This window comes from Pyrus communis, chromosome 10 (assembly GCF_041283825.1).
Source record: "Pyrus communis isolate YQ-2024b chromosome 10, ASM4128382v1, whole genome shotgun sequence".
NCBI lineage: Eukaryota > Viridiplantae > Streptophyta > Magnoliopsida > Rosales > Rosaceae > Pyrus > Pyrus communis.
This window is the reverse complement of record NC_142574.1, coordinates 21,743,640-21,771,356: the sequence shown is the minus strand read 5'-3', so window position 1 is coordinate 21,771,356 and position 27,717 is coordinate 21,743,640. Positions and strand designations below refer to the sequence as shown.

General features: G+C 37.0%; 3 protein-coding genes across 7 annotated transcripts in view; 2 read left to right on the top strand and 1 right to left on the bottom strand.

Annotated features, from left to right (window-relative positions):
• Positions 1 to 1,268: 1,268 nt before the first annotated feature.
• LOC137728668 (sterol 3-beta-glucosyltransferase UGT80A2) lies at positions 1,269 to 6,917 on the bottom strand. Its single transcript, XM_068467397.2, has 14 exons — positions 6,380 to 6,917; positions 5,943 to 6,136; positions 5,497 to 5,736; positions 5,171 to 5,282; positions 4,865 to 5,035; positions 4,475 to 4,538; positions 4,269 to 4,326; positions 3,989 to 4,166; positions 3,568 to 3,698; positions 2,896 to 2,998; positions 2,690 to 2,766; positions 2,279 to 2,326; positions 2,039 to 2,188; positions 1,269 to 1,670 (listed from the first exon to the last, which is right to left on the bottom strand). Exons 1-14 carry the CDS (start codon positions 6,531 to 6,533, stop codon positions 1,503 to 1,505), a joined length of 1,848 nt encoding a protein of 615 aa, XP_068323498.2. The 5' UTR covers positions 6,534 to 6,917; the 3' UTR covers positions 1,269 to 1,502.
• Positions 6,918 to 15,691: 8,774 nt separating this feature from the next.
• LOC137727911 (RAF-like serine/threonine-protein kinase 20) lies at positions 15,692 to 22,787 on the top strand. The gene is made up of 9 exons (XM_068466776.2): positions 15,692 to 15,904; positions 16,142 to 19,421; positions 19,517 to 19,603; positions 20,340 to 20,492; positions 20,794 to 20,957; positions 21,041 to 21,188; positions 21,557 to 21,679; positions 21,796 to 21,883; positions 22,117 to 22,787. The coding sequence occupies exons 2-9, from the start codon at positions 16,560 to 16,562 to the stop codon at positions 22,320 to 22,322; spliced, it is 3,831 nt and encodes a 1,276-aa protein (XP_068322877.2). The 5' UTR covers positions 15,692 to 15,904; positions 16,142 to 16,559; the 3' UTR covers positions 22,323 to 22,787.
• A 1,140-nt stretch (positions 22,788 to 23,927) lies between these two features.
• The window catches only part of LOC137727907 (3-ketoacyl CoA thiolase 1, peroxisomal), a 30,516-nt gene continuing 26,726 nt past the window's right edge, over positions 23,928 to 27,717 (top strand). For 3 of the 5 annotated variants that reach the window (XR_015951971.1, XR_015951972.1, XM_088677346.1), the window contains exons 1-14: positions 23,964 to 24,227; positions 24,327 to 24,403; positions 24,539 to 24,623; positions 24,784 to 24,910; positions 24,999 to 25,097; positions 25,176 to 25,243; positions 25,331 to 25,438; positions 25,531 to 25,608; positions 25,705 to 25,837; positions 26,553 to 26,649; positions 26,858 to 26,981; positions 27,076 to 27,184; positions 27,343 to 27,426; positions 27,534 to 27,630. Coding sequence is in view for 1 of the 5 variants with exons in the window: in XM_088677346.1 (XP_088533472.1) it covers positions 24,132 to 24,227; positions 24,327 to 24,403; positions 24,539 to 24,623; positions 24,784 to 24,910; positions 24,999 to 25,097; positions 25,176 to 25,243; positions 25,331 to 25,438; positions 25,531 to 25,608; positions 25,705 to 25,837; positions 26,553 to 26,649; positions 26,858 to 26,981; positions 27,076 to 27,184; positions 27,343 to 27,426; positions 27,534 to 27,610 (1,362 nt within the window). In the remaining 4 variants the exon portion in view is untranslated. Of the gene's footprint in view, positions 24,228 to 24,326; positions 24,404 to 24,538; positions 24,624 to 24,783; positions 24,911 to 24,998; positions 25,098 to 25,175; positions 25,244 to 25,330; positions 25,439 to 25,530; positions 25,609 to 25,704; positions 25,838 to 26,552; positions 26,650 to 26,857; positions 26,982 to 27,075; positions 27,185 to 27,342; positions 27,427 to 27,533; positions 27,672 to 27,717 lie in introns of all 5 variants that reach the window. The other 2 variants (XR_015951973.1, XR_015951970.1) reach the window with 2 other exon arrangements.

The window sequence follows — 27,717 nt, the reverse complement described above, 5'->3', positions numbered from 1 at the left end:
TACCCAAAGGGCTGGTTTGGTATTGCTGTGTTTTGAAAAAAAACTGATTCTGCTGTGCTGTGAGAATAAGCGGCTGTGAAATAAAGCAGCAGAGTGTTTGGTAAACTTTTTTGTATAAGTGCTTTTGAAAAAAAAATTAGTATTATAGTGTTTGGTAAACTTTTATGTAAAACAGATGTTAAAAAAAACCGATTTTTCAAAGCTGGGTTTTGCAGCTTCTTGTTTTTGGCTTTTTTCACCCAAAACTGTGAATAAAGCTGAAGCTGAATGTTTACCAAACACAAAAACAGCTCCCAGCTTTTTTTTATACCAGTTTTTTTTAGAATCACCTCAGTACCAAACCAGGTCAAAATGTTTCGAGTCTTCGAGCTTCATTTACTCATCCACTTAATCACCCAACTAACTTAATTAGTGCCCATCAAACCACTAAATTATAGATAACTGGGGAAGAAGTCATTGGTTAACTATAAACAGATGATTAATTAGGGTTGGCAAATGGAATCTCTCTCTCTCTCTCTCTCTCTGTGTGCATGCAAATGGGGAAATGGCTTCTTCTTTTCTTCTGCAGCAGCAGCAGCATTAATCCTCTGCAAATTTCTATAAATGGAGTGATGGGGCTAGCGGCCACTAGTCTACTCTTCCCCCCACTCCCCACCGCCAATCCACTTCTCATATCCCATCCCTTTTTTTTAATATATTATTTGCATGCAAATGCAATGGGATGTGGATTGTCTACCCTCCCATTTCCATATTCTCTCCATGCCCTCCTCTTATAATGTGTGATCACGGTTAAGCCACGTCCACATTTTATATTAATTTTTTATAGAAATAATAATACAAAAAGTAATAAAAATATAAATGTTAACGTGGCTTAACCGTGACCATACAAACAGGAGGGCATAGAAAGAGCATAAAAATGGAAGGGCAGACAATCCACCTCCAATCCAATCCACTTCCCTGCCACATTCCACTTGCCCAATTACAACAATCCAATACTTGCCAATCAGCATGTCTCTGTTTACACGCGGCACCAACCCAGAGGCTCAGAACCCAAACGAAATGATGGCTTTGTAAACTGGAACTGGTGGTTGTAACAGCAAAAACAACAGATTTTCAAGTATGTTATGAGATATTATATACATTTAAGATCTTTGGCCGTTAGATCTTGGTCGTTGGATGCTAGCCTGATGGCCATACCACCCCCGGTGTATGGCAGAATTTCCGCAGAAACAGAAGGCCCCGGTGATTATTTTTAAGGGGAAACAAGATTTCATTTGCAAATTAATGTAAATTTTACTAACTTCAGAACAAATGCCCTTTCTCCGAATGAATGTTGAAAGTGAACAATATAAACTAATTACAAATTTAATTTTCAAGATCGAGAATTATGAACAAGAGTAGAAAGTAGGGACCTGTGCTTTTCTTTTCTTTGTGAGCACATTCAGGGCGTCTCGGCGCAACGCTGCAGGGAAGAAATAAACAGACAGAATGGCATCCAGGATTCATGAACAACCGAAGCATCTGCTTACAGAGAGAAACCCTGACGGCACTGCTTCTGGCTCGGGGTCAGGTTTCCTGCTGGGAAGATGCTTAAAGAAGGCCTTTACTGCTCCTGTGACGCCATCCTCGTTCTCCATATCCTTGGCAAGTTCGACAGCCCGCTCCTTCACCTGGTATCCACCAAGATAATAAACCTTCTCACTATTTCATGAAGATTTCTTATTATAACCAAACAACTGACAAAGTTAAAGTTTGCTTGTGATTTAACTACTACTAAAATTTTGGAAGTTCTTTATATGCACCACTGGAACCTCTAAAATAGAAACACCGATAATGGTATAATATTTTTTCTTTTTAATCTAAACCGTTTCTTAACACAGATAGATCAGGAATTTTTGGCACGCATCCAACAACAAATTCTAGATTTGCAAACTTGCATATCAAATCTCGCCACTCATGTAGCATTTTACATGCCTTCAAATGTATATAGTCAGTTCTAAAACTTCCAACTTTTCTCAGAGAAAAAAAAAAAGATTACCTTGGGATCAAGCATGAAATTTATTGCATCAACCAACTTGGGAAGTGAGAACTGATCAACTGCAATGGGTGCAGGGCCCACTCCTCTGGCATGTACTCGTTCTCCCCAGAAAGGTTGGTCTCCAAAGAACGGAACAATCGTCGTTGGACACTAAAATAGAAACACAATACACATTTAGGCAAATGATAAATCACATGAACTGAAAGTATTCAACCATAAGATAGGTTATAAAACAATTACTGCAGCTTTGAGACCAGCAGCTGTTGTTCCAGCACCTCCGTGATGCACCTGAAGGCAAGCAAAAAACCATAAGAACAGTTTAAAATCTAAAATTACTCTAAAGCATGTCGAGAAAGTTAGAAACAAACACTTGCAGACTGGAAATATTAAGAAATCGTTGAATGAAATTTTAGAAGTAACAAGTAACCATCCTAGTAACTTCACATACACTTGCCCATCAGAAATTATTCTCCTATAGATCACAAAATCAATGGTGATTTTCCTTCTTCATCCGACAAAAATAATTGCCATCCTTATCCAACCACAATAATATACCCGACTACATGGTGGTGTTCCTTGTTTCTGTTTCCCCTTTATCTTTTCAGTTTAAAACTACAAATGAAAGCACAAAACAAGGGTGTTCATTCTCACCACAGCCTTGCATTGTAGAAACAGCCAATCATGAGGGCAGTTGTCCAATAAGTATATGAAGTCCTTTGGTTCGGCCACTGAGGAGGCAAAATCAAGTGAAATAAATCAGTGTATTCCAAAAGGTCAGCTAAATAGGGAAAAAGGAGAATAACAAAGCTCCTAACAACAATGAAATCATACTAAGCTTGTGGGAAATAGAAACTTACAGTCCCCAAGGCCACCCCATCCTTTGTTAATGATGCCCCGCTGCCCCGTCTTTTCCAATGCTTCCACAATTATTTGGGTCATCTTTTGGGGCTCTTGAACAGGCTGACACAAAGCGTTGGACTCTGGTCATGGAAGCTGCATATGTATGCATGCATGCATGCAGGTATGTGTGTAATTGCAAATGCATTTTTGTCAACATGTGTGTATGCACGCATCCATGCATGTACAAATTGTAAGTGTGTCTGACTCTGTGTTAAGCAGTAAAAGGTTGTCTCTGAAGAACACCATTCTTTTATCCATGAGAATGTAAATAACTTTGGTTGTCTAACTAACCAGATCCATTCTTTTAGCTTGCAGTAGACTAACAACAGTAGAAATCTCAATTCTGTACTAAGTGGTTAATCAAAGATCACTTCATGATTATACAACATAACCATAAACTCAAACTGACTGAGAACGGCATTGCATTCTCCATATACAAGATCTAGGTTTTAAAGTGAATAAACGGTGACCTGAGCAAGTCAATCATTCTATCATTGATGATAATTAAGATTGGATAAACCTCAAACAAGTCCCAAGGTTGCTAAAGTATGCTACTATAGAGGAAATCTTGCAGAGATATAAATAGGTATATATTCACGAGTAATGATTGAATAAATAACAAAACTCACCAAGCTACCAAAGCCAATATATATAGGCTTGTCACCAGCTTCAAGCCACTTCACAAGTGCTTCTGGAGGTTCATAATTTGATGCAAGATCAAGGAAGCAAAACCCCACCACATCAATCTTAGGTCCCCAATCTGCAAACCAAGTATTATTAAGTAAGGACTGACATACATTGGCATACTTTACCAAGATTCATGCCTTATTAAGCAAGAATGTTCAGTAATAAAAACATAGAGGTACGCCGGTAAATGGAATCCGATGATACTCTACTAGACAGCACAGTCCACATTATTGGCACTCAGCCTACAGCCACAGTTCTGTTGAACTTACAAGTTTCTCAAAACAATCCTACCTTCACCTGAGGGACTCCAAATGGTTATAAATGGAAGAATCAAAACGTGCAATTAAAATATAACTAAAGTACCTTTTGGTTTAGGAACAAGATGGGGGCTCCATATATATCCATATGGTACATCAGAATCAGAGCCTTGCGAACCACTTAAATATGTGACAGGTCTTAGTTTCAATTTTTTCTTGCGAACATCATTAATCATGTCCCGTATACCAAGCCAGATTAAGGAGTCAACAATTTGGTACGATAGCTGAAAAATTGGCATAGGACAAAAAGTTAGAACTATAAATCAGGAAGTGAAAGATATACAATGTTAAACAAATAAATAAAGGTTAAAATTCAGAGGACTTACCCTATACCCAGTTGTTTGCTTGACACGGGACAAAGGATGTGGAAACTCACTAGTTGGCCTGGTAGGAAAAGGTAAAACATATAAAATGCATGCTTAAAACTTTAAACACTGTCAATCATGACAAAACATTGAAAAAGGCAGAAACCCAAGCTCCAAAACAATTGAAGCAGTATACAATAAGATTCCATTACCCAAACAAGACTTACGTCCATGGCATCGTGAAAAATACATGAATAGGAACTTTTAGTGCCTCTGCCACATGAGTATGCCCTATAAAAGCATTTGTGAGATTAGTAGTAAACAAAGCAATACAAGTGTAAGTGGAAATACTTTTTGCGAAATACGATAATATGCAGTATCTTAGCGAAGTTTAACCACTTCAGAAGAATCAGAACCCACAAACTTTTCAAAGGGGGGGAAAGAACGTTGTTTAATTACAAAGTTATAAAAGTTGGAAAAATTATTTCAACCAAATATCCTACCCTCCATTTCCCAAACGCAGAGAGAACTATTGTCACAAAAAATAAAACCTATATCACCATAAAAATATAAAATTTAAAGTTTCTACTCAAAACCATGAAGTGTTGAGAGCTAACCATATGCTGGGGGATTTGCAATTATTGCATCCACTTTAAAGGGAATACCAGAATCCATATCAGGCTCCTTGCAAGCAGAAAATAAGGAGTATATAATGTCCTTCAACTGATTACGTTGAATAGGAATCTCAGAAGGCCCTGATGGCAGGAAGCCTTTATTCTTAACCATATCTGCTCCAAAGACATGCAAGTAAACTAGTTATACGGAAATTAATGGTGTAATCCATATAAAACTTTTAACAAACATTTTAAATTGATCATTCAAGGTGACTAAACAAATCAGCATATAGTCATTTTGGTACATACAACCAGCAAGGACTTTTGGGTCACCGCCTAAAGGGTAAAACTCCAAACCAGCAGTCAAGACAAACTCTTTGAAATTTGAATGAGTTGCTAGTCTTACGCGATGACCATAATCCTGCAACAAAAATAGTTTCATCAACAGACTTCAACATATGATTTTGACCATCTTTTATTAGCAATAAATTCTATAAAAAAAATCAAATCTTTATTATAAGATCATAAGGAGTTTATAGAATTTAACCATGCTATCAAAATGGTCACCATTTTCGACAATTAATTTCAAAAGGCAGAAAAAACTTATAAGTCTTGAATATGTGAAAAGTCAGAACCTGCAAACGTTTGCCAATTGCAATGAATGGCTGCACATCTCCACGTGTTCCAACAATAAGCATTACTATTTGCATTGGTCGTATGTCTTGAAGATCTTCTGTATCAAGAGTTTCATCATCAGCTCCAGTAGGAGCAGTTCTGCACCTATCTCCAAGATATTGAGGTTCAACATCGGCTGGAACTTCAAATTCTACGGTTCCATCATCTTTCACCGTAGCTATTCTATTTAACAGCTTAAGCTGCAATTGAAACTTTGAGTTATAAAACAAAACCCAGATAGCCTTTTACTGTTTAGTGCATCACCTTTTACACATCAACTTGTTTTTGGTCAATATTTTACACATCATATTTTGAGACCATCCGTGATGCACCTAACATTGGAAAATCTGAAGGCTCCAATAAAATGATACAAGGAACAAAAGAGATATCGTCTTTGCTACCATACCTTCTGGTGCACCGAAATATTGTTGTCGAAAATCTTTGCAGCATCTTTGGACAACCTGTTCTGATGTCTGGTACTGTCAGTTTTTGATCTTTCCAACTTAATCGGAACAGAATTCGATTCTCGTCTCTCAATGTTCGATGATATCTCCGCCGGCGGCAATGTGTTCCCTTTAGACACTCTCCCGCCAGAAATTCCTGAATTGCGAGAAATCCGATTTCATCAATGTAAAATCTTTCTTAATGTGATTGTAAATTGGACTCCAAAATCTCCATTACCTAAATTATAGCATCTCTTGTTTAAGATTAAGTGAACACAAAAAATTCGTACTTGCGTCTGCACTATAGTACCGAGAAGAAACACAATTGAAACACAAATGAATTTTCTTGTATCTTCTCAGCAACCAAACAGATTATAAATTCCGAGTAAAACCGACAAACCTGTAGAGCTACCGCTACCATGGCCTCCGTCCACCGATTTCTCCAATTCTACGCTATTGCCGCTACTTCCCCCGCCAGCTACATCCTCGATTCTCACTGCAACTTCCCCTGAACTCCCGGAAGAGTTCCGGCGCTTCTCCAGCGGCTCCTCCATGACCGCCACCGATTCCGAGGTGCAGTCCAAGCGGCGTGACTCGTTACGATCCAGATCCGACGAAGCTCAGGGGAAAAGTGAGTGTAAAGAGAGTGGCGTAGGGCGAGAAAATTTTAGAAAGATACGGAAGCGAGAATCTTGCGGTAGTGTCGTTCCGGAGGAAGAGAGAAAGGGGGCTGGCGATAAAAGCACGTTCGGGAAAAGTGGTGGGTGGGGGAGGGGGAGGTAGTGCTGGTAGTCGCTGTGTAATTCATTGAGTACGGGACACGTACGCACAACTGTTTGGATGACCTGTAATTTTCACTGCCGCGCTGTTTGTTTCCGACAAACATTGGATTAAACCATTTTTAAACCTCTTTTACTGCTGCTAATTACAGTAAAACTGAAAAGTTACTGACCTAGTTTGATAACTTGTATACCACAACTTACACTTTTTACTGTACAGTTACTCGACGAATGGACTGTTTGGACTAAAAATAGGTTGTCGGTTCTGTCCAAGGCCCAACACACTTAAATATGTCTGTCTTACGTTGATGAACATAATTTGTTCCCTCCCAACTTCAAAATGCCTTATTTCCCCATATTCAGTGAAAAGGACTTCAACATCTCTTCAAGGAATCGCATCCTTAACTTAACTAACCATTGTGTGGCATTTGTAGATAACCCTAATAACAGGTTAAGGCTATTTGGAAATTTTCTGATAGGATTAGCTTCTCAGTGGTACTCATTTTTGCGCCTCCCCCCTCACCCCCTAACTCCATCGCTAACTGGGGCAAATGGAGATGGCATTCCATAAGCAATTTTATAGAGTGGAGCCCGAGGTGACCATTAATGACTTAGTAGAAGTAAAACAATATGAACATGAGTCAACAAAAGACTTCTTGATGAGATTTAATAAGACTAGGATAAGATGTTAGTTCCCTATAAACCATAGGCAACTCATTACAATTGCTCAGAAGGCTTTAAGGTTATCCTTAATAAATAAGTTTATGATGTGTAATTTAATGAGCTACAAGAACTAGTGATTGTTACCACCATGTATGAGAGACTATTTGTTGAATAACAACAACTTAAGCATTCATCAAAGCCTCCCTCATTCTTCAAAACAAATTGCTGATCCATCATGTGGAGTTTGAAGACATAAAGCAAGAAGATGGCTTGGAAAGCTTAGGAGAGGAGAAGAGATGTGTGTCGTTCAAATCGTTGGTAGTTAAGGAATTGATTAAACCAGTCAAAGATCAAAAAGTAGCGATGAATGATGGGGATTTTGTGCCTATGAAACCACGAAAATTTCAATCATAGTCATTTGAGCTTACCAAAGATGCAGATATCTATAGAGAACTGGTGAAAGCTAGGGTGGTCTTGCTTGATTCTACAAAGAAATTCCCTAAGTCTGAATAAATCAAAAGCAATAAGTATTGCAAGAATCACTACACCTTCAACCACTCTATCACCAACTTTGTATAGTTTAGAGACTGGATTCAGGACACGGCTGCCAAGAGGATATTGTTGCTAGAAAAGCCACAAACAATAATGATGATTGATGTTGACCTTTTTCCTGAGGCTCAATCAACATGATGAACTTCAATTGGTCTGAGAGAGGCAAGAGGAAGTTCACCTTGAACATAAGGGAAGAAAAGAAAGGGGGAACAGAAAGAAGTAAAGGCAACGAGAGGTTGCCCAATCGACCTAAGGGTGTAATAATTAAAGGAGTTGTCATTTGTAATAAGTGCCGGTGTGAGTGTGAGCTGGAGATCCCAGCTCCTGGAGCCATAATTGACCATGAGTTGGTAAAAAATGATGATAAGCTAATGAATGATGCCTTGAAGCCTCCTGCCAAAGCGTTTGGGCCCCACAACCCAAGAGAGAAAAGAATAACATATTGATATTGTTAGGAGTTAATCATGGCTTGTGGAAGTCCTAAAGATTAGAAATCACTAATGACACGCCCCGATCCCGATATTTCCTAAATACCAGGATAAGCATGTGCTGGCCGACACTCGACGGTGACGAAAGCTATTTATTGAGTGCAAATGCTAAAAACAAGGGATAGATAAGACTAATAAATAAAAAAGAATAATGAATATGAATTTAAGGAACGTGTTCAGAGCACACATCTAATCTAAAATGCTAAAGGAAAATAATATAAAATTGAATAAATAAAAGAATGGGTCCTACACGTAGAGGACTCGAAAATGCCGATACGGAAGTGCCTTGACGTCGGGATTGTATGCCTCGATTCTAAATCCTGAAGGGGGCACAAAACAAACATGAGTGGACCAAGTTGATATATATATATATATATATATATATATATATAAAATAAAATAGTTATCAACGTACTAACCCCCAAGTTTTATGAAAAGACATGTATATCATGATATACATAGGTTTTCCGAAACCTAGCATGTTGTGTAATGTCTCAAATCATAACTTGTATATATAATAATCACTACTGAATGTCCGATAACCCCCAGGCCCCATGATGGCCCCCTGTCTCTGAGCAGACAGCTAGAGGAAAATACACTCCAGGCCCTATGCTGGCTCCCCGTCCTTGTGCTAATAGCCAGAGGAAACACACTCCAGGCCCTATGCCAACACCAAAAGTTGCCCATGACGAACCAGAATCTATCCCTACGTCCTGTAGCGGAATAGGTACCACTACGTAAGTACAAAACCATTGAATATACATATATTGAAAAGTAACTTCATAGTATAAAGTCATCCATCATCTATACTATAAAGAGGTGTTCTAAACATGTTCTAAATATCATATCGTCATCCATCAGATATTCTATAAAACCACGGGTTATAGGAAAAATAGTAATAATTCAAAGTAGTCTCAGTAAGCATGTTATCTCATAAAACGTTTCATAAAACATAGTCATCAAATCATGTTTTTCATGTATGCATTTCTACTATCAAAACATGCATTTTTAGAAGGGGTCCACTCACAGTACTTAGCTGCCGAAGAGCCACGCAACTAGGGAAGACGAAAACACCACAATTAATTGCCCATAACCACATAAATGGTACATTTAGTCAAACTCTACTCAAACGATTGAATTTGGGAAAACAGACATTGGAAACGGGTTCAGGACGTCGAAATTAGCCTATGAGGGGTCCCATATGAAAACCCAAAAAGTCAACGGTCAAAGTCAACGTTGACCTGCCCGGGGTCCACCACCACCCCGGCCCGCTCCACCACCATAGCATGATATTGTTCGCTTTGGGCCCCAACTACGCCCTCACGGTTTTGTTTCTGGGAACTCACACGAGAACTTCCTAGTGGGTCATCCATCGTAGGAGTGCTCTCAAACGCTACTCGCTTAACTTCGGAGTTCCCATGAGACCCAAAGTCAGTGAGCTCCCAAAAGGCCTCGTGCTAGGTAGGGAGCGGGTCCGGGATGTGGTGGACCCTGGGCTGGGATGTGACAACTAATCTTCATTTAAAGGGAGAACTAAAAGATAGTTTCAATTCACAATAGATAAGTAAGAGTTCTAATTGCTCATTACCTCGCTAATTAGAAACTAATGGATCATACACTATGTGAGGTAGAGATTGAAAAATATAACGGGGTTGAGTAAGAACAATTAAATAGTTTAATTGCTATGGCTATAATTAATTAATAAGTTAATTAATCAAACGAATAAGTTAGTTTAAGTTTTGTGACCTAATGGGCTTTGAACTGTCAAGCCCATTAATAAGCTGTATGACAACTTAAAACTTAAAGGACCCAAAGGCCCAATGAAACTACAAGGCCAGCTATAGGGCCCAGTGAGTTTTTCTCTCTTAAATCACTTAAAGGGTGACTGCAAAAGGGGAGTTAGAAGCCTCAGCCTTATTAGGATTTTCATGAAGGAAAACAACTCTCTATTTTCTCTCTAGAAGGTCAGCGACCATAAGAGGAAAACTAGCATCTTCATCTCCCTTGATCACTCATCTCTTCCTCACATCTCTCCTTGGTGTGGAGACTTAGAGGCTCCCTCTTTTGAAAAATTTGGGGATTCCTATTCTACCATCCAAATTCAAGAAGCCAAAGATCCAAATGAGCCAAATAGACCAAAGGAATGAAGACCCTCACTTTGAGTGAACAACCTTTGCAAATGCAAAAGGATCTACAAAGGTATAGTGAATTCTCAACCCTCTCTTGGGAATTTGAGTTAAGTATTGGTTCACCATACTACTAGGTTTTTCATGAGTAATATATTTTTTTTTATTATGAGTGCATATGAGTTAGCTTCCACTTTTAAATTGTTAATTGCTCTATGTATGTTGATCAAGTAATCTTAGTTTAGCCAAAATTTTCATTTAGTTCACCATAATTTTTGAAACAAACATGACATATCTTTTTTACTAGCCAAAATTTATGGGTTCATACCAAAGAGAAGTACAGAACTTGTGAAAACAATGTCAAAAGTTCAAAACCAATTTATTCTCCCTAGTGTACATATACTTATGTATAAAATAATAAATAAATAAACTTGTGAAAAAAGGAGGTCAAAATTCTAAAATAACCTTGAACACAAACTTATTTTGGATGGAAACTTAACGGAGTTAAGGTGAGATGACAAATTAATTCAGAAATTTGATATGGCAAACCGCTTAAAATTTTAATTCATATGACAAATTGAAAAATGTCTATAAGTTCATATGACATTTCAAAAACTTTTGGGAAATGACTACATGCTCATTTTTTTTTTCTTTCTAACGCACACCCTTGTTTATTTATGCCGATTGATTCACCTTTAATTTTTTCAATTCATAAGCAAAAAAATAAATAGAGGTGTATAAAAAAAATAGCAAATAGGTGTTCGAAATTAACTTCCATCTACAATTAGTCATTGGGGAAAGTTGCTTGAGAAAGTCTTCTAATAAGATTAAGGATAGAAGGGTGTTCTTGGTATGAAAGGAAAAGGTGAAGTGATTTGGGCAACATCTTGCACTCAAGAAGACTTTTTATCACTAATCCCATATACCATATTCTGCTCTCTAATTTCAAGTTTTATTCCAAAAAATAGCATTTATGAATATATTCTTGTTGGCGTAGTTTGGTACAATGCAGGTTGAATGAATGAAATGCATGATCTTACATAGGAGAAGTACACAATAATCTAGCTACAATTTAAAATAGGCGTCAACATATCTATTGCATTAAGACTTTTTAAGATAAAACTCCACACATGGGGTCCATTAACGTAATCTCATCCATAGTATCAAAGTTGAACGTGGTGTGTGGACTTCATCTTTCATGCAAAAAAGGTTAAGCATGATAGGGAGCCAAAAGAACTGTCCAAAGTAGTGTGTGGACTTCATCTTTCATGCCAAAGGAAAATTCTAGAGGTTCCACTAAAATAACATATATCATAAACCAATAATTCCAATTTGATGGGGCATGGAGTTGACATAGTAAGTGATCATCATTCTCGGTATTGTTAGTGCTTATTACCAATATTTTGACTTGTGGTTGGTGGGATTTACATGCCTTAAAATGTTCATGATCCAATTGCTTACTTAGCTTTAACTTAGTCATATGCAAGTAACTCGGAGTAATTAGCCATTATTTAAAGAGAATGTTTTTGCTTTCCACCTTTAAGTGATGGTGATGCTCACTACCTTACTTATCACCAATTGATGAGTTTAAATTTCGAGATCTGTGTAGTGCATATACACAAATCTCAAAATTTAAACTCATCCAATAATAATAAGTAGGGTGGTGAGCACTACCACCACTTGAGGATGGTGAGAAAAATGCACCCATTATTTGATTGCCAAATGCATGTTCTTAGTCAATCATGATGTCACATTTGTGCACTCAAATATGATCAATCTTCAGCAAAAATCAAAGCTCCAAACTTTATAGGGTACCACCAAGACTCCCCAGACTCCAAGTAGATGACTATAACTAGTGGCGAATCTTATGAAGGCCATAGAGGCATGTGCCCTCTCTCAAATTTTTTGTTATGGACAAAAAATTTACTTGGTTTTAATTAATTTGAGAAAATTGCCCCAAAATATCTCTTCTTCTATTTTTTTTTTTTAATTCCGTGAAATGGACAAGTTTAGTAAAAGTCAAACAACATCGACACCTCTTCATGCAACTCATCACTCAATTCTTGTCTAAGATCACTGGGAGGTAGATATCATAGTAGCTTATGGCAGCTCACGAAGAAGAACATAGGAAAAACTTATATGTTGTTAGATAAATGACACCATTTTTTTAGAATTGTTTGAAATCACCCAACGTTTTGTAAAGTAATAAAAGGTCCACTAACTCCCTCATCCCAATTATCTTATAAATTGAAGCTCTTGGCCCTATACTTATATGATTTAACTCTTAGTTTTATTGGCTATAACAATATTGATCGAAATACGCAATTAAAAGAGCACTAAAGAGCGGGGATGTACGCTAAGCACGAAATGATAAAGGTTAGTCAAGTGCTCAACGAAATGACTTATCGAAAAAACTGAACATATTTTTTTTGACACTGCATGTGCTATTGTTGAGATGCAACGAGAATAGAGTTCTACATTCATCACGACTTAATTGTACCTCCCGTGAACTCACTTTCTAATTTTTTTTTTCATGAATCCAACTGCAACAATACTCGTTAGCTAATAACACAATTAACATAATTTTATTAATTCACAATGACATGATAATAGTGCACACGATTGGTATAAGCCATTCTCATGCTTGACAAGACAACATCTAATTGGCTAACAGTCAAGTCAACACAATATATTCTCAAAGTTAGCAAAGTCAAACTTTGAGGAAAAAAAAAAAACAAGTCGGTGTTGGAATGTTGACACCTTTGACTTGGGTGGAGCCACTAACTATCTTGCCAGCCAAAAAGCCATCGACAACCTAACTAATCAATCAAAATCATTCTTAGTGTGAATCACATTGAAACAAATATTTCTACAAAAAAATGAATTAAAAATAAGATTATTCAGTTAATTTATTGTAACAAATATATAGATGCTTCGTAATACTTTTACCAATTCCGTTCATTTGTTTTTCACAATTAGATGACTAAACGATCTTAGTTTTAATTGATTTTTGCATAGATGGTCTTTAGAGTGATTTGTAATATGAACGGTTCCGATTATAAACAAGATGTTCTATAAATCGGTAATGAATAGTTTTGAGTAGCAACTCCTATTTATCTTTCGACTAGCCATATATTGTTCTTAAACACATACTTAAACAACAAACGGATACAACCCCCAACAGGCATATATTGGTTTGTTATTTTATAGGGTGATTTTGGATGCGATCCCTATTTATCAACGTTCTTTGATTGAAACCTTGTTGGTTTTTGGTTTTTGATTGAAGTCCCTGAAATTAATGCAATAATGCATTTCTGTGTAGGTTATTATAATTTTTAAATTAAAATTTGATATTTGTAGTTATTTATATTAATGAGATTTTAAATAAAATCCATAATTTGTTAAAAATATTTTAAAAAAATATACTTAAATAAAACCCTTGATTTGTAATTATTTGTATTAATGACATTTTACATACAAAAAATTGGTAATTTTTATACAATACATTTTACATACAAAAAGTAGGTACATTTTATACAAAAAAAACAGTGATACGTTTTATATAATGGGTACATTTCATATATATAAACAATTGGTACATTTTACACAAAAGAGATGGTACTTAGAAAAAAAAAAAGGGGCACATTTTACATATAACAAAGTGGTACATTTTTAAAGACAAATGGATACATTATTAATAAATTATGGGTACAAATAAAAGGTCAAAAAAATATGAGTAAAAGTAAAAGTTTGAAAAATATGGTCACAAAAATAAATTAATATATGGGTGCAAACTAAAATTGAATAGAAAATTGGCACAATTTTAAAAAAGGGTTGCAAATTAAAATGGATACAAACTAAAAATAAAAATATATGATTTACTGAGATTGAATTTAAGTGGGATCTTCAATAGTGGTACCGAGGGTGTCTTTAGAGTATACCGAATTAGTATAGCTATCCTTCTTCTCTTCTGACACAGCAACGAAATTTCAATCAGTATAGAAAAGAAGTGATACAAAATTTAGCCATAAATATAAATATATCAAATGTAACGTTTCTAACACTAAATGAATAATTTAGAAATAAAATTTAATTTAATTATCTTGATATGAAAAATATTTTATTACTAAAATAATTAGTGATGTTTATTAAAACCAAAGGACTTTGATTAAAAATTGAAAAGGAATAATGTTTTAATCAATGGAGTTTGAAAAAGAGGGATGAAAACCTAATTTCTCCTATTTTATATCTTTGTCAATGTTGCCATGCATGCAGGCGTGCTACTACTACAAATTAACATTCAAAACCACGTATTTGTTCATGTTTCAATTTCATGTCTAAATTAATCTACGACAATAAAAGAGTAGTTAGTATCAGTCAAACTGTAAATGTAGTCGTTTTATTTCGATAAGTTGCAAGTCTATTTTGCACTAAAGTTCAAATCTCTTCCATACATTACACTTGTTTAAAATATATAGCGTTTTGTAAAAAATAAAAATAAAAAAAACAAGAATTCCATGTAAGATTAAAGCGAACATTCAAAATAAAATAAATGAATAAATGAAATAACAATACATATGTTTTATTATTTTATAATACATCAATATTTTTACACTAAGGACATGGAGTTCGGATAAGCCACACAATAGGCAGCCTAATTTGGTATCGAATTTGCCATCAACGAGTTTTGAACATAAGAACTCTCATTTCCAAGTGAAGATGAATACTACCAGACTGTAGTATTTAGTGGCAACAATATATATGTTAAGTGACTTGTAACTCACTTAATAAAGAACCTTTGCATTCAAGGTCTTATGTTCGAATTCATCTTCCGCAATTTTTAATATTTTAACGTAAATTATCTTATCGCTAGTAAAATAAACATTACATGTATTGTTATTGATATAGTTAAAAGGCAATATCTTGGATAGGAGAGATTTTTCAATATGATTGTCATACGAGATGATACATCACGTATTTTTATATAAATGGTAAATTATGTGTGTTAAAAAAATAATAACTTAAAAATTAAACTTTTTCACCATTTACGTAAAAACATAAAATATACGATGTAGCATCCGTACTCATGATAATGTAAAAATTTCTCCTCGGGTGGGTCGATACCGCTTCGTACTCGGCAATGTCACTTTCCGACGCCCGAAATTGGACCTGTAGGGCGTAAGCCACGGTCCCCTTTCATCTCTCCAAAATCCAATTCCCTCAAATTTCCCGAATTCCACCAATTTTCTCTTCCTCCTTCCCTCCCCTCACACAAATGACAGCTTTCCAGCTCCCAAAACCCAACTGCAACACACAGGTACCGTAAAATGTCAAATTTTCCCTGCAATTCTAGATTTCTTTCGATTTTTTTTGGAATTTAATCGGTACCTATCTCAGTTGTAAGCATGCCCACTTGGAATTTGTTCTTGATTTTGTGCTGTTTTTGGTATGCTTAGCTTTACTTTCAACATGTTATCTGTAATTTGAATGATGTGTGATTGTTTTAAATGATCGGTTCTTAGGGAAATTGTGTTTTGGATCTGTGACTGTGCAGGAAATCATAGATTCTTAGGAGAAGTTGGGTTCTTGGACTTTGAATTGTTCTTATTGGCTGGTTTCAGCTTCTTCTAGTCCAGTATGTGAATGATAATTATTTTGTCATTATACACGGTGAAATTGAATAAAACATATATAGATAGCTGGGGTTTCGCAGTGTCAGTTTGGTGATTTGATCATAGAGATACTATATTACTTCTTGATTATGAAAGTATAGGGTGATAATGTACAAGGTTTCTGAAATTGATTGTGGTCTGCCGAAAATTTTGTTGTAATGGAAAAAGACATTTATTTGATCAGTATGTGAAAGAGAAGTGTTCGGGTTGAACTTTTGTGATATGAAGAGTGATTTGTATGCCTGGTCTTAAGTTTCCAATTTTAAGGAGAGGGTATCAGGTAGTTGAGTGACTGTTCTTATGCAGCTAAGTAGGTCCGAGCACTTGTTTGATACCATGACCAATGAGGTGCCTGGCCCATCAGGTCAATGGATCCAGAGAGAGGCGAAGTTTGTTGTCCCAAAAACAGTAAAGAATATACATAAGAATGTCTCTGTACAGACAGGTGAGGAATTTTCCATGGAGTTTCTTCAGGATCGTTCTGCTGCAGGAAGAGTTCCTGCTGTGTCTGATATGGTTGAAAATCGTGAAAATGGGGTTGTGTTGAATTATAATAAGAATAAGCAGCTGGGATATCAGGATTGTACTGGTCTTCTGGGGTTGAGAAGACTGGATTATGAGTGTGCATCTGATACGTCTGAGTTTGTCTCGGCAAAAGGGTTGTGTAAAGATATTGAAAGCGAGGCTTGTGTTGACAAGTTAGGCAGATGCAACAGGGAGGAGGTTGATAGCGGACAAGGATCAAGGAAGGCTATTGGAGAACTGAATGTTGACAGAGTTGGTTTTGGACCAACTTCCTTACCTATATTTATGTCTGAATCCCCTCATTCCAACACTGTCAATGGGTCAGGAGCGGTGGATGGTTCTCAATCTGGGAAGATGAAGTTTCTTTGCAGTTTTGGTGGAAAAATCTTGCCCAGGCCTAGCGATGGAAAACTCAGATATGTTGGGGGAGAGACGCGCATTATTTCCTTCAGGAAAAGTATTTCATGGGAAGAGCTTGTGAAGAAAACTACCAGTTTTTGCAACCAGCCTCATACAATCAAGTACCAGCTCCCAAGTGAGGATCTTGATTCTCTTATATCCATGTCTTCAGATGAAGATCTTCAAAATATGATGGAGGAGTACCATGGACTCGAAAGGCATGAGGGTTCTCAGAGACCTCGAATCTTTTTGATTCCTTTAGGTGAATCTGAAAACACATCTTCCTTTGAGGTGGATAGCATACAGCAATGTAACCCTGATTACCAGTATGTTGCTGCTGTAAATGGCATGATAGGTCCTAGTCCTAGGAAAAACAGTGGAGGGCAGAATTCAACTACTGAAGCAAGTCAACAGGGAACCAAGACTGTCCTATTCCCAATGGAGATTAAGAGTGACCTTAAAGCTTTGCATCCCAATCAAATTTTAAGTGAACCCCAGAATATTACTCGATCTGCCATTCAATCTCCCTTTTCTCTAATTCTGAATCAGCGAGGAGGTTCCAAGGGTGTTCATTTACAATCACATGGTCTAAACTCTTGCCAGGGTAGTAATGAGAGTAGCAGTTCTTTTATAAGTGCTCAACCACCACAAGAGAACTCCAGCAATAGCACGGAAGGTTATAAAATTCATCCACAGGGGGCAGTAACTGTTATGGACTATCACCACCCTTATAAGCAAGCTGATGATGCTCAACCGGGCCAATACCATGGAGGACATAGTCTCAACCACAATCCCGGCAAAGATCCCATGTCTACTTTAGCTGGCGGTCAAAAGGTTGGTGATTTTGATGGATTCTCCCGTGAGAGGCCAGTGCATGAGGAAAGAATATGTCCTCCTGAGCCTATCTCACTCCAAGAAGATTCAAAGATTATGTTGTCAGAATCTAATGATTATGTTGATTGTCATCGTGGCATGCATCATGCGTATTCAGATTCAAAACTGCATGAGAATGGAGGGAGGTCTGTATACTGTTCACAAGAAGGAATAAGCTCGTTGTCCCCCTTAAGTTTTGCAAAGGCTCAATCGTCATTGCTGCTGAACTCAGGTATTTCACAAGAAAAGCGGACCCTACTGCATGACAATATTGAATCTTTGAATCCTCGGTTACACAACCAGTTACATGGTATGGAGTTGATAGGATTGCAGAGCAGACTGGATTTGCCGAATTCATCTCCATGTTTAGAATCACTGGGCAAGAATGAACATACTCCCAAATGTAATGGTGGTTTTCATGAAAAATACCGGACAGCTAAAAAGAAAGATTCTCTGACTTTGGAGCTGACAAAGAAGGTCAATCAAAAGGATCCCTTCTTACATCAAGATGAAACCCTTTATGGGACAAGATCACCTGCCACTGGAGTTGATTATCGGAATGGATTTCCTAATATTATTCCCAACCCATCATCTACTTTTGCCTCTGGGGTTGTTGTTCCTGAAGCAATTAATTTGAAACCGTTGGTAAACAACAAGGTGGAGGATTCACAAAGCTTCCAGTGCGACAAAACCCCTGCTGATCTTCTTGTCATGAGTCAAAGAACTGCCAATGATCAGGACTGTGCTTTGGCAGAGATGCCTAGTGGTGAACAAGGACATGATGTTTCAGGGGCTAGGAATTCTGAAGTTGGAGGCATATTTCCAAGCACTAAACAGCATTCTCGTGGTGAAAATTCTTTGGCTAATCTCATCTCAGGGTTGTCCAATGGCTCAGTTTCCAATGAGCCTGCACAACCACAACTTGTTGCAAGTCAAAAAGATATGGGTTTCCAAGAACCCCTGCTTATAAACTCTGCAAATATGCATCCAATGACAGTTCTTCACGATCCTGTGCTGGAAAAGAGTGACCACATGGTGTTGCCTAATCCAGCCCAAGATGCTGTGTTTAAAAGACAGGTCTCTCTCCTCGATGATGACTTTGTAAATTACCCTGACAAGAATGTTGAGAAGTTGAGCTCACATGTCGAAGATGTTAGTTTGGCACAAACAAAACCCCCAACAATGAGGAATGATAAAAATAAGTTGGAGTCGGTGATAAATGTGGAAGACATAACTAATGGTGTTACTTCTGGCAACCAGTCTTCATCACCAGGTTCCCCATATGCTTTCGACGAACCCATTGGTGATCTCATATCTCCTACTGCAACAGAGGTGGAGAGCGTCAATCAAGAGTCTGAGTATGAGGTAAAATTGATGAAGTTTGTTTAGAGTATCAGATTTCAAAGTTATGTATGTACTTGGAGGTTTGAACTTTGGATTGCTGTTTGTTTTATTTGTAGGATGATAAGGCTGGTGAAGACAACAAAAATGAAACATTTAGTGATGCAATGATCGCTGAAATGGAAGCCAGCATCTATGGCTTGCAGGTATCCCGCTGATGTCTTGAGTTTCTTCTTGATTAGAACATGTTTTTGTTTATCATAGTACACAAGATCACATCTGCTGACTGGAGCCTCTTCTGCTGCCAGCATATGTTGAAACATTCTATATAACAAATTTCTTGAAGAGGTTTCTTGGGGTTGTTGAATGTTGAGGAGAGTTCATTATTTTTTTAATTCTCTTGAAAAACTATAGCATCTGATGATTACATATGATGGGATTGTCTCTTGGTAAATGCAACGATTCCCGTTTGAATTTCTCATGTCTCCTAAATCCCTAAGATTGTATTTTTGCCTGATGAGAAGAGATGGTTCATACTCCTCTTGCCTCTAAACACTCAATTTGGAGTACACAGTTTTGACTCCTGTTATATTCTCATGAGGGAATAGGGATACAAAGCGCAATACTTTCGAATGATAAAAGTTTTTGTCAAGATTCTGACTTGATATATGTGCATAGATATGTAGTCTATAGAGAGAGTTATATTCACTGATAACAAATGGATGTGTGGGGACGTATGAGACAACAATCACTCATTCTTGTGTAAATGTCTCGTATTATCTTTGACTGCTTTTGGAGGTAATTATGTCGATTCTTGAGATAATAGTATGACTGAAATGCTCTCTGATTTGTGAATAGATCATTTTTGCAGCATTTTTCCTTTGTGGGTATTTATAAAAGTTTAATTTGTTCATGCAACTGAATCTTCTAAATGTGATCCAGATTATAAAAAATGCTGATCTTGAAGAATTACGGGAATTAGGATCTGGTACATATGGAACTGTTTATCACGGAAAATGGCGGGGAACAGATGTTGCCATAAAGCGAATAAAAAAGAGCTGTTTTGCAGGAAGATCATCAGAGCAAGACCGACTGGTGGGTTTCCTGAACAAATTTGTTTTGTTATTTTTTCCCATCACCTGCACAGTTGGTGTTGAGGAAAGTTAACATCTTTAGTTGTTTAATGACAATAATCCGTGACATTAAATGTTAGAGTAATATGATTTTCTTTGGCTTTTAGCATCTATCATGACATACACCGTCTGCCTTAAAACAAAGGTGTCATTTTTATCTGGAATATCTTGGTACCTTATGGACAATCTTTAAATTTCTTGCTAAAATTTGTAATTTTCATTTGACATGCATGTGAAGTTGATTGTTCATTTGACTGTATCAGACAAAAGACTTCTGGAGAGAGGCGCAGATCCTTTCAGCTCTCCATCATCCAAATGTGGTTGCATTATATGGGGTAGTACCTGATGGAGCTGGAGGAACATTGGCAACTGTAACTGAGTACATGGTGAACGGATCACTTAGGCATGCCCTACTTAAAAAGAATAGGCAATTTTTCTATCATTTCTTTTCTTTTTTGCGTCTTAACTGTTTTTTTATGCATATCATAGAACGTGGCATTCCTTATGCAGATCACTTGACCGTCGTAGAAAGCTTATAATTGCCATGGATGCTGCTTTTGGCATGGAATACTTGCATTCAAAGAATATTGTTCATTTTGATTTGAAGTGTGACAATCTGCTAGTGAACTTGAGGGATCCTCAACGACCTATATGCAAGGTAAGTTAGTCTGGAACCAAGTTACATGTTCAGGGATCGATGTAAAAGCACATTATTAGAAAGCATTTTCCTTTGTAGTCTTTAATGCAGAATTGGAAAATTTGTTAAAACTAGGTACACTATTACAGTGCCAAAAGTTTCCCGGCTGATCGAATTGGGTAGATCCAATGGGAATTTTCTCTTATATGGAGGGTAGAAGTCAGAATGTGATGTTTGTAAAGGAACCTTTTATGTGAAATTTTAGCCCCGTATCAAAATGTTTCTTTCTTTATTTGATTTTTTTTCCCTGGGGACTTGGATGAAAGATTTTTTTTTTTTTTTAATTTTTTTTTTTTTTAAATACTGGTGATTGGGGATTGATCTTTTAGGTTGGAGATTTTGGTTTATCGAGAATCAAACGCAATACTTTGGTATCTGGTGGTGTGCGAGGGACTCTTCCTTGGATGGCACCAGAACTGTTAAATGGCAGCAGCAGCCGGGTTTCCGAGAAGGTAAGTATGACTTTATATATATGTGAGCAATGTAAGGAATTGTTTGTTTAGTAATTAACGTTATTGAATTAGAATTGTTTGTTTAGTAATTAACGTTATTGAATTAACTTTGACAGGTTGATGTTTTCTCATTTGGAATTTCACTATGGGAGATCTTGACCGGGGAGGAACCATATGCCAATATGCATTGCGGTGCCATCATTGGTAAGTTTATGTCATGGACCTAGTTATCATCCGTACTGATTGCGAATGAAAGTCCACCTATGTGATGATTGAAGGGGAAATAAAATGTTTCTTTTATAAAAGAAATTTTGCTGACGAAAAATATCTTTGTATCTGTTTTGAGCATCTTTCCCTTGCTTTGAATTAGGATTAGTATGGGACACTTTGTATCTTTATATCATTTTTTCTACTGATTTGGAAACTTGTGAACGAAGGTGGGATTGTGAAGAACATTCTTCGACCTCCAATTCCGGAACGCTGTGATTCCGAGTGGAAGAACCTGATGGAGCAGTGCTGGTCACCTGATCCTGACATCCGTCCATCATTCACCGAGATTACTAATAGGTTGCGAGCTATGTCCAGCGCACTTCAGGTGAAGGTACCTAGCAATCAGACGAGACAGATGAAGGCCAAGGTTTGACATTTTTGTCAGGTACCATAATTATATAACATCACCAGTGGAAACCCTTCCGGTTGAGGATCAAAACTTTGACGCCGAGCAGTTCATCCCCACAATTCGACGGTCTATTGATTTTCTTCTATTGATGAAAAGGCTACATAATTTTTTTGATTCTTTTGTAAGACAAGCCCGGGTCATCCTAGCATGCGAGCAAGAGACGATCTACAGTTTTTCCGCTAAGTTTGGTGTCCATGTATTTTTGCGGAAGAAACGATTCTCCACATGTATATATACACAGAAATCATAGAGCTTTGTTTGGTTTACCTTGTCCTTTGTTTGGTTTACCTTGCCCCTTTTCTTTTCTTGATCTGTAAAATGTGCGTTCACCAACCTTTGATGATGGTGGCTCTTCGTCTAGGATGTGTACAAATAAAACCGTGCTATATATGAATTGTCGTCTATTACTAGTTTCGATTTTTATCAAAAGCGTGTAATCAGTTATACATATGTGAGAATGCTAAGGAGACTTTTAGAAGTGTGATTCTCTATGAACTCTCTGTTACCTCATGTTTTAGTAGACATGGCATTTTGGACCCGATCCGTTAACCCGACTCGTTAATATTAGTATTTGGGTGGATGCTTAACGGGTTGGATCGTTAACGGGTGAACCTGTTAACAACCCGTTAACTAATGGATCACTTTAGGTCAACCCGTTATACCTGTTAGCACCTGTTAGTTGAGGATGTTTTAGTAATTTCAGTCAAGTCTTAACAACCAAAAATTAACTCTATGCAAAAAAAAAGAAAAAATAATAATAATAATAATTGTTAACAGGTTGGGTTCGGATGATCCGTTAACTTAGCTGTCGGATTGAACTCAACCCAAACCCAATAAATCCGACCCGTTTACAGGTCTATGTTTTAGTACAATATTTTATAATATTAAAGTCGAGTCTCCTTAATATTTTTCTACATACATCTATATTTTTTGTAAATAAAAAAGTATGGAAAACGAAATTGCACCGCAGCCATCAATCAATGATTTTGGTCTCTGTCAAGCCCATAGTAAAATGATTCACACCTACCAAATGTTTTTTCAAAATTGGCCTCAAGTGGGAATTCATAATGGTTTCCAAATTGAGTTTTGGTAAAACACAAAAAAAGTAGTCACTTAGTATTACGATCGAATGATATTTTTTTCATTTGTAAGTGAGAGGTTTTAGATCTGATTCTCGCAAAGGTAAATTTAAATAATATTATTGATAACCCTCGGTCCAAACCTTCCTCATTAATGTATATAACATCATTTGTTCAAAATAAAAAAAACATAAAAAGTAGTTGGGGAGAGCGAGTTTCAACTGAGTTGTATTGTAGAAAGTAATTTTCATACGCTTATTTTTTTTTTTCTTTGCAAACTCATGTTTGATTTTAGCATATGAATTGAATAAACCAAAATAAAATAAAAAAATGCGTGTAAATCATTTTCGAAAAGAACAATAATAGGTTTCAGTGAAAAACGTGGGAGTTGGCTCCTTGTATTTTCCGAAAAGAGATCCAACAAAAATAAATATTTATTATAAAATTGTGATTGGTTCTTCTGCTGGTCTTCAGCGATGGAGTATAACATATTAATATCAGTGCCTTTATTTCACAACTTGACTAAGTGGGTTGGTCTCTTTTTGTCCTATAAATTTCAGAGGTCGACGTCATTAATCATAATTCCTATAAAATCCCACAAACCATTGCATATGTTTTTTCTGCTCCACAAATTTTAATTGATCGAAGAGGTTTCTGCAAATTCCATTTTCTAGAGAGAGAGAGAGAGAGAGAGATGGATAAAGCAATGAACAGACAGAGGGTTCTGCTGCAGCATTTGAGACCCAATTCTTCTGTTTCTTCTTCCAATTATGAATCTGATCCTCTTTCTGTAAGTTTATATCCACTTTCTTTTCTGTTGACTTCTTCATTTTTGTAAATATTTTTGTTTTTAGATTTTAATTTATTTTCTTCTGAATTGTTTTGTTAGGCTTCGATATGTGCAGCTGGAGATGGTGCTGCCTACCATAGAACAGCTGCTTTTGGAGACGATGTAGTGATTGTGGCGTGAGTGATTTAAACTGACTGATAAAGTTACTTAATTTTTACTACTTTTTGTGTCTTTGTATAAAATTTATAGCCAAGTTTGTAACTTTATAGCTTTTCTGTATGAAATCTTGCTGCGAAAATCATGTTAAATAGAGCGTATCGGACTGCCATTTGCAAGGCAAAGCGAGGCGGTTTTAAGGACACTCTACCTGATGATTTACTGGCACCTGTTTTAAAGGTTTGATACAATTCCTGAATTCCCAACTCAATTCCGGAGGAATGAATGTGTTTCTTCAAATTATGAATGTATCTGCCCCTATGAAGCCGAGTTTAAAGTAGAATATCGCATTTAGAAAAAAAAAGGATAAGATATTGACCTATGGTGTACTTTTATGCAGGAAGTAATAGAGAGAACAAATTTGAACCCAAGCGAGGTGGGGGATATAGTTGTTGGTACAGTTCTGGCACCTGGCTCACTTAGAGCCACTGAGTGCAGGATGGCAGCATTTTACGCTGGCTTCCCGGGTAAGTTTTCAACCATATTTGATGTTTGGAGGCCTTTTTTTTGTATTAATTTTAGCTTATAGTGTTGTGGTTTGTCGGTTTTGTCCAGATACGGTTCCCATCAGAACTGTCAACAGGCAATGTTCATCTGGCCTTCAGGCAGTTGCTGATGTAGCTGCTTCTATAAAAGCAGGATATTATGACATCGGTGAGAAAATACTCTTGATTATCCATCTATTCTAGACACCAGGTGAGAAAATACACTAGATCTTTGTTTTGAATACAGGCATTGCTGCTGGATTGGAGTCATTGACAGTTGATAAACTTGGCAGATCCCGTAAAATTAACCCTAAAGTATTTTCCAACTCTCTTTGTTTACCAGATATATTGCTTAACATAAAGAAAGGAATGTTCTTTTGAACTGATATATGTTGTCAATAGGTGGATATCTTTGCACAAGCCCGCGACTGCCTTCTTCCGATGGGTATTACTTCTGAAAATGTTGCACAACGTTATGGTGTGACTCGGGAGGAGCAAGACAGAGCTGCTGTGAGTTTTTTTTTATATCTGTTATAACATCTATTAACCGTTAGATAGACTGGTAATGCTGAAGCTGTAATTTAATGAATTTATGTGAATAGGTTGAATCACATAGGCGTGCTGCTGTAGCCACAGCATCTGGTAAATTCAAAGATGAAATTGTCCCTGTATCAACTAAGGTAAATATAAAAAAGTTCTCCGTTCAGTTCGCAAAATGCCTTAGCATAAGTACAATTGTATTTTGTTTTCTTGTGATTGGTTATTTGTATCATCAGATTGTGGACCCAAAAACCGGAGAGGAGAGGCCTGTTACAATTTCTGTGGATGATGGTATCCGACCAAATACAAACATGAACGATTTGGCAAAGCTAAAGCCTGCATTTAAACCAGATGGTTCTACAACTGCAGGTATTTTCTCACTCGATTTTTATAAGGCATTCTGCCTGCTACACATGACAGTTTCTTCGTTTAATTTTATACAACTCTTTCTTTATGTAAGAACTTTTTTTTTTAATTTATATTTTCATCATTGTATTAAAAGGCCGAGTTGTGGGCGAGCCGTCCGAGGGATAGCCCCGCCTAGACGTGAGACAAAGCCTCATGGGACCTAAATTTTTTAATATACACACTGAACGTACACATATATTATAAATATATATACACACATATATATACATATTATATATATATAAATATATATATATATATATATATATATATATATAATAGAGGATGAAAAGCACAATGAGCACACATATAACAATGCATGCAGACAGCACACACATCCATTATATATAAAAAAAAATAAAAATTAGAAAAAAAGGCTGAGAGAAGATAGTGCAAGGAAGAGGTATAAGGCAGTTAAAACCCTACCCAAAATTTGGGTTTGGGAGTTAAAAAAAAAGCAGCCAAACAGAGACGCCTAGATGCCCTGAGGCGCGCCTCCGCCGTGTAGGCAGCTCCAGCGAAGCCTTCCGCCCACTCCTTCAAAATGGAGACGGCAACCCTCATGCCTAGCCTCAGAGGGCACCTAGGTGCGCCCTGAGGCGAGCTTTTTAAAACATTGATTTTTGTACGTCTTGTTTCAATCATTGTGAATCAGTTCATTACTTTTGTCTTTCAGGAAATGCTAGCCAGGTGAGTGATGGTGCGGGAGCAGTCCTCCTCATGAAAAGAAGTTTAGCTATGCAGAAGGGATTTCCTATTCTTGGTGTTTTCAGGTATGATGTTGATTAACTCTGTTCAATCTAATTGCTTCAAGTAGAAAAAATATGAGGGCTCTCGAGTTGACTCTGCAATACTGTTATGTTATATTAATTCTTAATAATTCTTTTCGTTGCTATTGTTAATTTCCATGAGATGGATATGTTGAAGAACTAACTACAGCTTGCTTTGTACTTTCGATGCAACTTCATGATCTCTGTGCAGGAGTTTTGCTGCCGTTGGTGTGGATCCCGCTGTCATGGGAGTAGGTCCAGCTGCTGCAATTCCAGTAGCCGTGAAATCTGCTGGTCTTGAGCTTGATGATATTGATCTGTTTGAGATAAATGAGGTAGTCCATTGCTAATGAAAACTGTAACATTCACGATAAATGTAGTTTAGTTTGGAAGAATGTTCGGCTGAGCAGTTTAATTGGTTTTCTGTAGGCATTTGCATCTCAATATGTTTATTGTTGCAAGAAATTGGGGCTTGATCCTGAAAAAGTCAATGTTAATGGAGGCGCTATTGCTCTAGGCCATCCTTTAGGGGCTACAGGTATATGAAGTGAAGCTGAAGCTGATGTGTGATGACATAAACATGAGTGCACTGTGTCTAATGTCCTATTATTTGGTTTATTTCCTGGTCTTACTGAACAATGAGGAAGTGAGGGTCTGTGTGATTTAACGTGAATACTGTATCTGTTCTTGTGTTAGGTGCTCGTTGTGTAGCAACTCTCCTGAATGAAATGAAGCGTCGTGGCAGGGATCACCGCTTTGGTGTTATTTCCATGTGCATAGGTATCGTTTTGCACCCCTTCAACTTGATTTGTTTATGAAGGAAGGCAGAATATTGAGAGCTTGATATGAGAATATGAAACGCAACTAAGCGTGTGTCCTTGTTGCAGGCTCAGGTATGGGGGCTGCTGCAGTTTTTGAAAGAGGGGATTCAGTTGATGAGCTATGCAACGCTAGAACTGTATAAAGCAACAATCTTGTGTCAAACGATGCTAAATAAACACTTGTTTAAAGCAACAACCTTGCAGGTTTCTTCTGTTGGAGAGTTGACCTTTGTAATTAGCTTAGGTTTCT

Bases quoted from the DNA above. Each gene is read 5' to 3' on its own strand.
- LOC137728668 (XM_068467397.2), bottom strand. From the start codon at position 6,533: ATGGAGGAGCCGCTGGAGAAGCGCCGGAACTCTTCCGGGAGTTCAGGG. The intron at 4,327-4,474 runs GTAAGTCTTGTT...TTTTCCTACCAG, and splicing joins TTTTTCACGATGCCATGGAC to GCCAACTAGTGAGTTTCCAC. The intron at 1,671-2,038 runs GTAATCTTTTTT...GGTGGATACCAG, and splicing joins ATTTCATGCTTGATCCCAAG to GTGAAGGAGCGGGCTGTCGA.
- LOC137727911 (XM_068466776.2), top strand. From the start codon at position 16,560: ATGCAGCTAAGTAGGTCCGAGCACTTGTTTGATACCATGACCAATGAG. The intron at 19,604-20,339 runs GTATCCCGCTGA...AATGTGATCCAG, and splicing joins CCAGCATCTATGGCTTGCAG to ATTATAAAAAATGCTGATCT. The intron at 21,680-21,795 runs GTAAGTATGACT...TAACTTTGACAG, and splicing joins GCAGCCGGGTTTCCGAGAAG to GTTGATGTTTTCTCATTTGG.